The sequence below is a fragment of the Gobio gobio genome (assembly GCF_949357685.1).
Source record: "Gobio gobio genome assembly, chromosome: 9".
In the NCBI taxonomy this organism is placed as follows: Eukaryota; Metazoa; Chordata; class Actinopteri; order Cypriniformes; family Gobionidae; genus Gobio; species Gobio gobio.
In genome coordinates, this window is record NC_137115.1 from 687,010 (window position 1) to 702,009 (window position 15,000).

The 15,000-nt window shown below is 47.4% G+C and overlaps 1 protein-coding gene across 7 annotated transcripts in view; it reads left to right on the top strand.

The window, feature by feature from the left end:
- ppfia1 (PTPRF interacting protein alpha 1) overlaps nucleotides 1-15,000 on the top strand; it is a 95,063-nt gene that overhangs the window by 61,264 nt on the left and 18,799 nt on the right. For all 7 annotated transcript variants that reach the window (XM_079824665.1, XM_079824669.1, XM_079824670.1 and 4 more), the window contains 3 exons: nucleotides 6,425-6,506; nucleotides 6,596-6,796; nucleotides 11,755-11,930. In XM_079824665.1, coding sequence (XP_079680791.1) covers nucleotides 6,425-6,506; nucleotides 6,596-6,796; nucleotides 11,755-11,930 — 459 coding nt within the window. The remainder of the gene's footprint in view (nucleotides 1-6,424; nucleotides 6,507-6,595; nucleotides 6,797-11,754; nucleotides 11,931-15,000) is intronic.

Genomic DNA, 15,000 nt, shown 5'->3' on the forward strand with positions numbered 1-15,000 from the left:
TTTCCCTCCTCTCTCTCACACACTCTTTCATCTGTCACTCATAGCCCAAACTCAGGGTAAGTGTCCACAGATCGCCTCGATGTGGGGCATGACCTCCTGCACGTCTCATGCTTGCTTTGAAACGCTTGACCTCTACTAACCACTGACCTTTACCGCATCAAACGGGTTCAGCGTCTGAAGCAGACTTTATAAAGCTCAGTGTAACTCAACAGCAGTTAGTGCTGTAGAAAGAGAAGAGAACTGCAGTGGACAATGCTCGCTTTACTGCGCTTCCATTTCTTCACTGGTCCGATGCGTTTGAGGATGGAGACTCCACAGGAGGAGCTGTGACCCGTCCAGGGTTTAGAGCTCAGGAACAGTCCTGGGAATCTGCGGTGGACAGACGGCAGGGAGGCCCATTCAAATGGTCAGAAATGGCAAATGTGACCAGAACCTGATGCTGCTTCATCCAACAGCAGCGTCTGTCAGCGCAACAAACGTCTCGCCACGGTCACGCCACGGTCACGCCACTGTCACGCCACGGTCATGCCACAGTCATGCCACACGCCACAGTCACACCACACGGTCACGCCACGGTCACGCCACAGTCACACCACACGGTCACGCCACAGTCACTCCACGGTCACGCCACGGTCACGCCACAGTCACTCCACGGTCACGCCACGGTCACGCCACGGTCACGCCACGGTCACGCCACGGTCACGCCACTGTCACGCCACGGTCATGCCACAGTCATGCCACACGCCACAGTCACACCACACGGTCACGCCACGGTCACGCCACAGTCACACCACACGGTCACGCCACGGTCACGCCACAGTCACTCCACGGTCACGCCACGGTCATGCCACAGTCACTCCACGGTCACGCCACAGTCACTCCACGGTCACGCCACGGTCACGCCACAGTCACTCCACGGTCACGCCACAGTCACGCCACGGTCACGCCACAGTCACACCACACGGTCACGCCACAGTCACTCCACGGTCACGCCACAGTCACGCCACAGTCACTCCACGGTCACGCCACAGTCACTCCACAGTCACGCCACGGTCACGCCACAGTCACTCCACGGTCACGCCACAGTCACTCCACGGTCACGCCACAGTCACTCCACGGTCACGCCACAGTCACGCCACGGTCATGCCACAGTCATGCCACACGCCACAGTCACACCACACAGTCACGCCACGGTCATGCCACAGTCATGCCACACGCCACAGTCACACCACACAGTCACGCCACGGTCATGCCACGGTCACACCACACAGTCACGCCACAGTCACTCCACGGTCACGCCACAGTCACTCCACGGTCACGCCACAGTCACTCCACGGTCACGCCACGGTCATGCCACAGTCACGCCACGGTCATGCCACGGTCACGCCATAGTCACACCACGGTCACGCCATAGTCACGCCACAGTCACTCCACGTTCACTCCACGGTCACGCCACAGTCACTCCACAGTCACGCCACAGTCACTCCACGGTCACGCCACGGTCATGCCACGGTCACGCCACAGTCACTCCACGGTCACGCCATAGTCACGCCACGGTCACTCCACGGTCACGCCACAGCCACTCCACGTTCACGCCACAGTCACTCCACGTTCACGCCACGGTCACTCCACGGTCACGCCATAGTCACACCACGTTCACTCCACAGTCACGCCACTGTCACGCCACTGTCACACCACGTTCACTCCACGGTCACGCCACGGTCACTCCACGTTCACGCCACGGTCACGCCACGGTCACTCCACGGTCACGCCACAGTCACTCCACGGTCACGCCACAGTCACTCCACGGTCACGCCACGGTCACGCCACGGTCACGCCACAGTCACTCCACGGTCACGCCACAGTCACTCCACGGTCACGCCACGGTCATGCCACACGCCACAGTCACACCACACGCCACAGTCACAACACACGGTCACGCCACGGTCATGCCACACGCCACAGTCACACCACACGGTCACGCCATAGTCACGCCATGGTCACGCCACGGTCACTCCAAGGTCACACCACACGCCACAGTCACACCACACGGTCTCGCCATGGTCACGCCCCAGTCACGCCACGGTCATGCCACAGTCACGCCACTGTCACTCCAAGGTCACGCCACAGTCACACCACACGGTCTCGCCATGGTCACGCCACGGTCATGCCACGGTCATGCCACAGTCACGCCACTGTCACTCCAAGGTCACACCACACGCCACAGTCACACCACACGGTCTCGCCATGGTCACGCCACGGTCACGCCACGGTCATGCCACAGTCACACCACGGTCACGCCACGGTCACGTCACGCCACGGTCACGCCACTGTCATTCCACGGTCACACCACACGGTCACGCCACGGTCACGCCACTGTCACGCCACAGTCACACCACACGATCACGCCATAGTCACGCCATGGTCACGCCACGGTCATGCCACAGTCACGCCACGGTCACACCACTGTCACGCCATAGTCACGCCATGGTCACGCCACAGTCATGCCATGGTCACGCCACGGTCATGCCACGGTCATGCCACGGTCACGCCACGGTCACACCACTCTCACGCCACAGTCACGCCACAGTCACGCCATGGTCACGCCACAGTTATGCCACAGTCACACCACACGGTCACGCCACGGTCATGCCACTGTCACGCCACAGTCACACCACACGGTCACGCCATAGTCACGCCATGGTCACGCCACGGTCACGCCACGGTCATGCCACGGTCACGCCACGGTCACACCACTCTCACGCCACGGTCACGCCATAGTCACGCCATGGTCACGCCATAGTCATGCCATGGTCACGCCACAGTCACGCCCATATGTCACGCCACGGTCACACCACGGTCACACCACTCTCACGCCACAGTCACGCCATGGTCACGCCACAGTCATGCCATGGTCACGCCAATGTCACGCCACGGTCACAACACTGTCACACCACTCTCACGCCACAGTCACGCCACGGTCACGCCACAGTCACGCCACGGTCACACCACTCTCACGCCACAGTCACGCCACGGTCACACCACTCTCACGCCACAGTCACGCCACGGTCACACCACTCTCACGCCACAGTCACGCCACGGTCACACCACTCTCACGCCACAGTCACGCCACGGTCACACCACACGGTCACGCCACGGTCATGCCACTGTCACGCCACAGTCACACCACACGGTCACGCCATGGTCACGCCACAGTCACGCCACGGTCACACCACTCTCACGCCACGGTCACGCCATAGTCACGCCATGGTCACGCCACAGTCATGCCATGGTCACGCCACAGTCACGCCAATGTCACGCCACAGTCACGCCACGGTCACGCCACAGTCACGCCATGGTCACGCCACAGTCATGCCATGGTCACGCCACAGTCACGCCAATGTCACGCCACAGTCACGCCACAGTCACGCCATGGTCACGCCACAGTCATGCCATGGTCACGCCACAGTCACGCCAATGTCACAACACTGTCACACCACTCTCACGCCACAGTCACGCCACGGTCACGCCACGGTCACGCCACGGTCACACCACTCTCACGCCACAGTCACGCCACGGTCACGCCACGGTCACACCACGGTCACACCACACGGTCACGCCACAGTCATGCAATGGTCACACCACTCTCACGCCACAGTCACGCCACGGTCACGCCACGGTCACACCACGGTCACACCACACAGTCACGCCACAGTCACGCCACGGTCACACCACTCTCACGCCACAGTCACGCCACAGTCACTCCACGGTCACGCCACGGTCATGCCACGGTCACGCCACAGTCACTCCACGGTCACGCCATAGTCACCCCACGGTCATGCCACGGTCACGCCACAGCCACTCCACGTTCACGCCACAGTCACGCCACAGCCACTCCACTCTCACGCCACAGTCACGCCACGGTCACACCACGGTCACACCACGGTCACACCACTCTCACGCCACGGTCACGCCACGGTCACGCCACGGTCACGCCACGGTCACGCCATGGTCACGCCACTCTCACGCCACAGTCACGCCACAGTCACGCCACGGTCACGTCACGGTCACACCACGGTCACACTTCTCTCACGCCATGGTCACGCCACGGTCACGCCACAGTCACGCCATGGTCACGCCACAGTCACGCCATGGTCACGCCACAGTCACGCCATGGTCACGCCACAGTCACGCCATGGTCACGCCACGGTCACGCCACGGTCACACCACTCTCACGCCACGGTCACGCCATAGTCACGCCATGGTCACGCCACAGTCATGCCATGGTCACGCCACAGTCACGCCAATGTCACGCCACAGTCACGCCACGGTCACGCCACAGTCACGCCATGGTCACGCCACAGTCATGCCATGGTCACGCCACAGTCACGCCAATGTCACGCCACAGTCACGCCATGGTCACGCCACAGTCATGCCATGGTCACGCCACAGTCACGCCAATGTCACAACACTGTCACACCACTCTCACGCCACAGTCACGCCACGGTCACGCCACGGTCACACCACTCTCACGCCACAGTCACGCCACGGTCACGCCACGGTCACACCACGGTCACACCACACGGTCACGCCACAGTCATGCAATGGTCACACCACTCTCACGCCACAGTCACGCCACGGTCACGCCACGGTCACCACACAGTCACGCCACGGTCACGCCACAGTCACGCCACGGTCACACCACTCTCACGCCACAGTCACGCCACAGTCACTCCACGGTCACGCCACGGTCATGCCACGGTCACGCCACAGTCACTCCACGGTCACGCCATAGTCACACCACGGTCATGCCACGGTCACGCCACAGCCACTCCACGTTCACGCCACAGTCACGCCACAGCCACTCCACTCTCACGCCACAGTCACGCCACGGTCACACCACGGTCACACCACGGTCACACCACTCTCACGCCATGGTCACGCCACGGTCATGCCACGGTCACGCCATGGTCACGCCACTCTCACGCCACAGTCACGCCACAGTCACGCCACGGTCACGTCACGGTCACACCACGGTCACACCACGGTCACACCACTCTCACGCCATGGTCACGCCACGGTCACGCCACAGTCACGCCATGGTCACGCCACGGTCACGCCACGGTCACACCACTCTCACGCCACGGTCACGCCATAGTCACGCCATGGTCACGCCACAGTCATGCCACAGTCACGCCACGGTCACGCCAATGTCACGCCACAGTCACACCACACGGTCATGCCACAGTCACGCCACGGTCACGCCACGGTCACGCCACGGTCACGCCATGGTCACGCCACTCTCACGCCACAGTCACGCCACAGTCACGCCACGGTCACGCCACAGTCACGCCACAGTCACACCACACGGTCATGCCACAGTCACGCCACGGTCACGCCACGGTCACGCCACGGTCACGCCATGGTCACGCCACTCTCACGCCACAGTCACGCCACAGTCACACCACGGTCACACCACTCTCACGCCATGGTCACGCCACGGTCACGCCACGGTCACGCCATGGTCACGCCACTCTCACGCCACAGTCACGCCACAGTCACGCCACGGTCACGTCACGGTCACACCACGGTCACACCACGGTCACACCACTCTCACGCCATGGTCACGCCACGGTCACGCCACAGTCACGCCACAGTCACGCCACAGTCACGCCATGGTCACGCCACGGTCACGCCACGGTCACACCACTCTCACGCCACGGTCACGCCATAGTCACGCCATGGTCACGCCACAGTCATGCCACAGTCACGCCACGGTCACGCCAATGTCACGCCACAGTCACACCACACGGTCATGCCACAGTCACGCCACGGTCACGCCAATGTCACGCCACAGTCACACCACACGGTCATGCCACAGTCACGCCACGGTCACGCCACACGTGTGTCCGATCTGATGGTGAGCTGAAGGCCTGTGTCTCAGAGCCTCTTGGCCCGAACGCTTCTCTTCATTCTTCAGCATGGCTGTGAGACGCATGTCTGCCTGTATCCTCCTTTCATCTACTCTCCAGTGTGGTGCATTATGGGTTGGCCTGCTGTTGCTTTGAGAGTGTTCACACCGTCAGGGATCACGGCTACTCCTGCTCATGATGGTTTCCTGACGTCTTGTTTAGAGCAGCAGAATCTGAACAGCATGAACGACAGTGTGTGTGTGTGTGTGTGTGTGTGAACAGAAGAGTCAGTTTTAACCTTTGATGTATTGAGATGTTTGAATCCCTGGGTGTTCTGGTGATCTGTTGGTGGAAATGATGTCCGGGTTCTCTCTCTCTTCAACTCTTCTGCTAATCCGCTGCCGTTTCCTCATCTGTACATGTGCTGTTCGCTCACCGTGTGACTGCTGCGTGTTCTCATGCCATAACACACGCTCTGTGCACATGCGTGTAATGATGTTTTGTGTTTTCAGGCATGAATTGCTGGAGGAGGCGTGTCGGCAGGGTCTGCCCTTCGCTCAGTGGGACGGCCCGACCGTCGTGGTGTGGCTGGAGGTACAGTAGATCAGCTCAGGGCTTTCCTGCTGTCATGATGAGGAAGAGTGTGTCCAGATGATGGAGTGTGTGTGGTGTGTTTCTCTCAGCTGTGGGTCGGGATGCCTGCCTGGTATGTGGCAGCGTGCCGTGCCAACGTGAAGAGCGGTGCCATCATGTCTGCCCTGTCGGACACCGAGATCCAGCGCGAGATCGGCATCAGCAACCCCCTTCACCGCCTCAAACTACGCCTGGCCATCCAGGAGATCATGTCGCTCACCAGCCCATCGGCCCCCCCGACCTCCAGAACGGTAGGACACCTCTCCTCTCCTCAGGCGGAGTCTGTGTGTGTTCTCCAGCAGATCAGACACACACATCAGCCCAGAACACCAGCTTCACACTAACACAATCTCTAGGCTAGAGTTGAGGGCTCTCATCAGTGAGAATAACACTAATCACCATATAACTGACTGTCCAATCCAATCAACTCTTTCCCCGTCAGCGTTCATTTCGTTGACGAATAATTTTCGTCATAATTTTCGTCAACAACCTTTTTTCACTGACGAAAAAATGAGACGATAACTAAATAAAAACTAGTGTTGGATGCCAAAAACTATTACGAAACTCAACTGTCATTTTCGTCCACTAATAAAAGCGAGAGGAGAATAGTGAGGTTAGTGAGGGTGGATTAGGGCAGAGATGGGTCAGAACTGATGATCTGTGTCTCAGATGAACACATTTGATCACACACACACACACACACACACACACACACACACACACACACACACACACACACACACACCCAATCCAGCTCCAGAGCGGCTCAATCCATAACACACACACACACACACACACCCAATCCAGCTCCAGAGCGGCTCAATCAATAACACACACACACACACACACACACCCAATCCAGCTCCAGAGCGGCTCAATCAATAACACACACACACACACACACACTCACCCAATCCAGCTCCAGAGCGGCTCAATCAATAACACACACTTATGCCAGACCAGTGTTTATGAACTAATGCTGATGAATAATGACAGTGTTTACTTTACCATGTTTATATAGTAATATGTTTTAGACGGTTGTAATGATGCATATTTTATCTCCTGAACTTGAATGAGCTCCTGCAACTGCAATAGAGGAGCAGACATTTCAAAATAAGAGTCAATGTGTATTTCCAGCTTGTTTATAATTAAAAGTCTTGCATTATATATTCGTTTTTGCTTAGACAATAAACTATATTTAATTGAATTCCCATTTAATTCATAGTCAGACGGAAAGACCAGTATTTGACACACATTCAATAAAGTATCAGGGTTATAATAGTTCAATAAAACCATAAAAAAATCTTCATTACTTGAAATTAAATAAATGTTAACTGAAATTTAAAAAATAAACTTATTTGAAGCTTTAGCTTAACCTGATCTGGCCTACTGACTAAAGCAGAAATACAGAGTTATAAAAACTATAGAGATGTTTTTAAAAAAACAAACACAAAAGTGATCTGAGCTCTCTTTCGTGTATTTTTAATGTCAAAAACTAAATGTCAAAATGTCAGTTCAATTGACAGTCGGTTATGTGACGCTTATATGCTTAATGTATTACAACTGAACTAAACTCATTAGATTTTAGGAGACTAAAACTAGACTAAAACTAAAAACAATTCAGGTGACTAAAATACGACTAAAACTAAATGGCATTTTAGTCCAATGACTATGATATAAACTAAATCAAAATGAACACTGTTTTCCCGCCAGCGTTAATGATCATATTCACAACAACCTTCATGGCCCCAGAATATGTATTTGTTGAAAGAACAGAGCCTCTGCTTCTAAACTAACAAACAAAACACACAAAAATTTTTATTCTATCTTCATGCATTCTTCAACACGTGAATGTGGGTCAGTTTCATAAAGCGACATTCTGAGCAAACGCCGTTAAATGGTGTTTTAGTCAGTGTTGTTGTCTGGCGATGATCGAGTCCATCAACACCTCTAAGCTTCAGGCGTTTCCTCCTCATGGGTTCATCAGTTCATTCAGAGACGTTCAGCAGTTTAGAGTTAAACACTGTTTAATGTTTGATGATCATCAGCAGCTTCTATCGCTCGTTCCTGCTTCTGCTTCTCCTGTGTTTAGATCAGGAGATTCTGAAGATGCTTATTTCCGGAAATCTCGTTGTGGCGGGGAAAGAGTTAAATATTAGCGCTGTGTGTGTCAGAGTGAAGGCGCTGTGTTCACGGACACTTACACAACAGGAAGTGCATCTGCGAGTGTGGCTTTAACGTTCATCATGAGCCAAACACACACAAACGCTTCAAGACTTCATGCGGTGTTACATCTACACAAAAAATCTTTATCATTTGAAAATGCAGAAATTAAGACTGCTATAAATGGTATTATAATTTTACAGTTGTAGTGTAGAATGAAATATTCATTTTGTGAGTTTTACGGTGAAATAAATAAATATATATATATATATATATTTCAGGACTGGGTAAAAAATCTAGATTTCTCGATTTTAATCGATTCTCATTTTTATGAGCCGATATTGATTCTTAAACCCCAAGAGTTGATGAGTCCTGTGTTCAGATGATGAATGAACGGATCATTGTAGCGCCTCATCCAATAAATCACAATAATCTGTGCTGTTACTATTGATATGAAACAAAGTCTTAGATTTCAAATCGTCCATTTAATTAGGAAAATCAGAATCATAAACGCTGTGTTGGCTCTGTGGCGTGAGATCGCTCTAGATGAACTGATCTTCTCCTCCGCTTTAATATCAGTTACAGCCCCAAATAAACATGAATGAGCATTAAAGATAACTCACACACATCCGTATCATGTGACATCACTCAATCAGTAAAACCGTCACATTTACCTCAGAAAAACCCCATCCAGTGTCCAGCAGCTCGTCCGTCTGCAGAAACATAACTCTACAGAGGAGCATTCGGATTAATATATGACCCATATCACATACGCATTATCATTGCTAATGTTCTTCAATATTTGATGCATATTTGAGTAAATCTGGCACGGTTTTATGACAGCCACCATTTAAATGTTTATATTTCATACTTTATTTAACCCTTGTGCATCAATTAAAAAAAGTTACACAGGTCCATAGAGGACAAAAATGTCCATGTCATAAAAAAATGTATATTGGAAGCACAGACTTAAGTTTGGTGTCATTTTAAAGAAGACCCGTGGCAGGTTATAGATTAAGTCAAAAGTTAAAAAAGTGAAACCAAAAAGAGGTTTAAGTTTATGGAAATTATTTATGAATATTTTATTTAAAAAATACATATTTTTTTTAAACATGTTGAACTCTAAAACTGCTAGAAAATCAAAGCCATACATCTAAAAAAGTTGTGTTCCAAATTTGAGGTTGATATCTCCAAAAATGAGTCAGATTTAATTTGGGCGCAGTGACAACTTTCCCCATTAGAGGCCAGCAGAACTGATGCACAGCGGCTGGATTTGAGCTTTTCTCTCTCAAATATTACAAGCACACACACACCATTTTTTTATTACATACATACACACCACACTCTGACATCCTTACTAACACACACACAGTTATAGCTGCATAACTGATCAAATTGGCTCTATCATATGCATAAACAGGAATAAAGTGAGTATTTGCTTAATACGCCAAACCTGAAAAAATGGCATCATCTGATAAAAAAAATAGTAAAAAATTACATTTTGAAGCCTTGCCAACAGAATAAAAGCCTATTAACAAAGATTGCAGCATTTTATATTTAAATGGCAATGGGACTCAAAATTGCAGTTTTAATGGGTTTCAATTGGGACATTTTTGTCTAAAGGGCGCTGAGAGGAAATATTTAGTGTACCTAGTGCAAAATAGTTTTTTTAAAGGAAATGGGGGTGAAATAATATTAAAATTCCAATAAAAATACATATAAAAGCATTGCCACAGACAAAGTTATCAAAAAAACTAAACTGAAAAATCCCCAAATGTCCATAAGTATGCACAAGGGTTAAGTGTTTCTATACAAATCTGTGAATTGTTCCCTTCAGTATTACAGTCGGCTGACCTCTGACCCCCAGTTCAGAGATCGGATTTCCTGGAGAACATCTGCCATGTATTGCCTGATATATATCCACAATAATCAATATTCAGTCAAATCGAATTGTGCAATTTGTGTCAATACCCAGCCCTGATGTATTTATCTATTTGGTCATATTGATATATAAACATTTGGCCAAATTCTGCAGCTCTACCAACAAGGAAATTCATTTTATATTGCGATCACGTTTATTATCCGAGAAGAGGCGTTGGGTTTCTCTTGAGGTCGAGCAGCTCTAGTCCAGGGTTCCTCATGATGATGATGAAGATGATGATGATGATGATGATGATGATGATGATGAAGTGAAACTCTCCGGGTTTAAAGGACTAGAGGCGAGACCGTTATTGGTGAACAAGAAGTGTGTGGAGCAGACACTGATGATGTCAGAGAAACTCACTCAAACCTCCTCCTGTAGCTGTGAACACACACACACACACACACACACACACACACACTCGTCCGTCCTCTCTCTCTCTCTCTCTCTCTCGCATGCCTCACACATTAACACCTGATGGGATGATTGTGACGCTTTCACTAATGTTCCTGCTGCTCAATAACCCCTCTCTCACTCCATCTGTCCTCATTGTTTTCCCGCCCTCACTCACTGTAGTCTTCTGGGAATGTCTGGCTCACACACGAGGAGATGGAGAGTTTGGCCGCCACGCCGCTCACGGTCAGTCAGCTGATGTAGTTGTGTGATGTTTTACTGTATTTGACCTTCTGCTACTGACACGCTCCCCTCGCTCCACATGCTAACCGCTAACACCAGGAGGATGAGGAGGGCGGCTGGGCCCAGGTTTGAACCTCTTCCCCACACACACACACACACACACACACACCTCTGCCTTTCTCTTCTGAGGGCTGTGTTTTTACTGCATGACATCAATCACGTATGCAGGATCCTGTCCGGAACACGTTAAGCCTTCTCACCTCAGAGACTTTCTCTAATATCAGCAGATTATGATCAATCTGACTGCTTTCTGGATGGATATCGTTATATTTACATGCATAACAGAGTCAAATCTGCAGACTCCTCCACAGACAGTAGTGTCATTATTCAGGTGTTCTGCTCATCTGGCCAGTGTTTCTCAACATTACGTGTGGTTTGATGGTCCTCATTGTGCTCTTGAGGGACTGAATGTGTGTTGTTTGCTCTCAGACTCTGGCCTACGGCGACATGAACCACGAATGGATCGGGAACGACTGGCTGCCCAGCCTGGGCTTACCTCAGTACCGCAGTTACTTCATGGAGTCGCTGGTCGACGCTCGCATGCTGGATCATCTGACCAAAAAAGACCTGCGCAGTCAGCTCAAGATGGTGGACAGCTTCCACAGGTCAGTCATGGGCCGCTCATGCTTCCAGTCTGGGCTTCCTGTTGAGTTATGAGCTAACAGTGGCTTTTGTGATTGATGGATCTCTCTACGGGATTGTGGGTAGTGTTGTTCTTTATGGAGAATTAAAACTTTTGTTTTTTAGAAATCATACCGACTTGTGACTCTACAGAGGCAAATATTATCAATAAACAACCTCAGAGAATGTGGTTGGTCTGTCTAGAAAAAAATCCATACATGCACCCATACATACATTCATACATACATGCATACATACATCCATACATCCATACATACATACGTACATACATACATACATACATACATACATACATACATACATACATACATACATACATACATACATACATCCATACATTCATACATACATACATACTTACATACATACATACATACATACATACATACATACATACATACATGCATACATACATACATACATACATACATACATACATACATACATACATACATACATACATACATACATACATGCATCCATACATACACACATGCATACATCCATACATACATACATACATACATACATACATACATTCATACATACATACATACATACATACATACATACATACATACATACATACATACATACATACATACATACATCCATACATTCATACATACATACATACATACATTCATACATACATACATACATACATACATACATACATACATACATCCATACATTCATACATACATACATACATACATACATACATACATACATACATACATACATACATCCATACATACATACATACATACATACATACATACATACATACATACATACATGCATCCATACATACACACATGCATACATACATCCATACATACATACATACATACATTCATACATCCTTACATACATACATACATACATACATCCATACATACATACATACATACATACATACATTCATACATTCATACATACATCCATACATACATCCATCCATACATACATACATGCATCCATCCATACATACATACATACATACATACATACATACATTCATACATACATACATACATACATACATACATACATACATTCATACATTCATACATACATACATCCATACATACATACATTCATACATACATCCATACATGCATCCATACATACATACATTCATACATACATACATTCATACATACATCCATACATACATACATACATACATACATACATTCATACATACATCCATACATACATCCATACATACATTCATACATACATCCATACATACATACATTCATACATACATCCATACATACATACATACATCCATACATACATACATGCATCCATACATACATACATACATACATACATACATTCATACATACATCCATACATACATACATACATACATCCATACATACATACATTCATACATACATCCATACATACATCCATACATACATTCATACATACATCCATACATTCATACATACATCCATACATACATACATCCATACATACATCCATACATACATACATTCATACATACATCCATACATACATCCATACATACATACATACATACATACATACATACATACATCCATACATACATACATCCATACATACATCCATACATACATTCATACATACATCCATACATACATACATTCATACATACATTCATACATACATCCATTCATACATACATCCATACATACATCCATACATACATACATTCATACATACATCCATACATACATACATACATTCATACATACATCCATACATACATACATTCATACATACATCCATACATACATCCATACATACATTCATACATACATCCATACATACATACATCCATACATACATACATACATACATACATACATACATACATACATACATGCATCCATACATACATACATACATACATACATTCATACATACATCCATACATTCATACATACATACATACATACATACATACATACATACATACATACATACATTCATTCATACATACATACATACATACATACATACATACATACATACATACATACATACATACATACATACATACATACATACATACATTCATGCATACATACATGCATCCATACATACATACATACATGCATCCATACATACACACATGCATACATCCATACATACGTACATACATACATTCATACATCCATACATCCATACATCCATACATACATACATTCATACATACATCCATACATACATCCATACATACATACATTCATACATACATCCATACATACATTCATACATACATCCATACATACATCCTTACGAGCATCCATACATACATCCATACATACATCCATACATACATACATACATACATACATACATACATACATACATCCTTACGAGCATGCATACATCCATACATACATACATACATACATACATTCATACATACATCCATACATACATCCATCCATACATACATACATACATACATACATTCATACATACATCCATACATACATACATACATACATACATACATACATACATCCATACATACATCCATACATCCATACATACATACATACATACATACATACATACATCCATACATACATACATACATACATGCATCCATACATACACACATGCATACATACATCCATACATACATACATACATACATTCATACATCCTTACATCCATACATACATACATACATCCATACATACATACATACATACATACATACATTCATACATTCATACATACATCCATACATACATCCATCCATACATACATACATGCATCCATCCATACATACATACATACATACATACATACATACATTCATACATACATACATACATACATACATACATACATACATACATACATTCATACATTCATACATACATACATCCATACATACATACATTCATACATACATCCATACATGCATCCATACATACATACATTCATACATACATACATTCATACATACATCCATACATACATACATACATACATACATACATTCATACATAC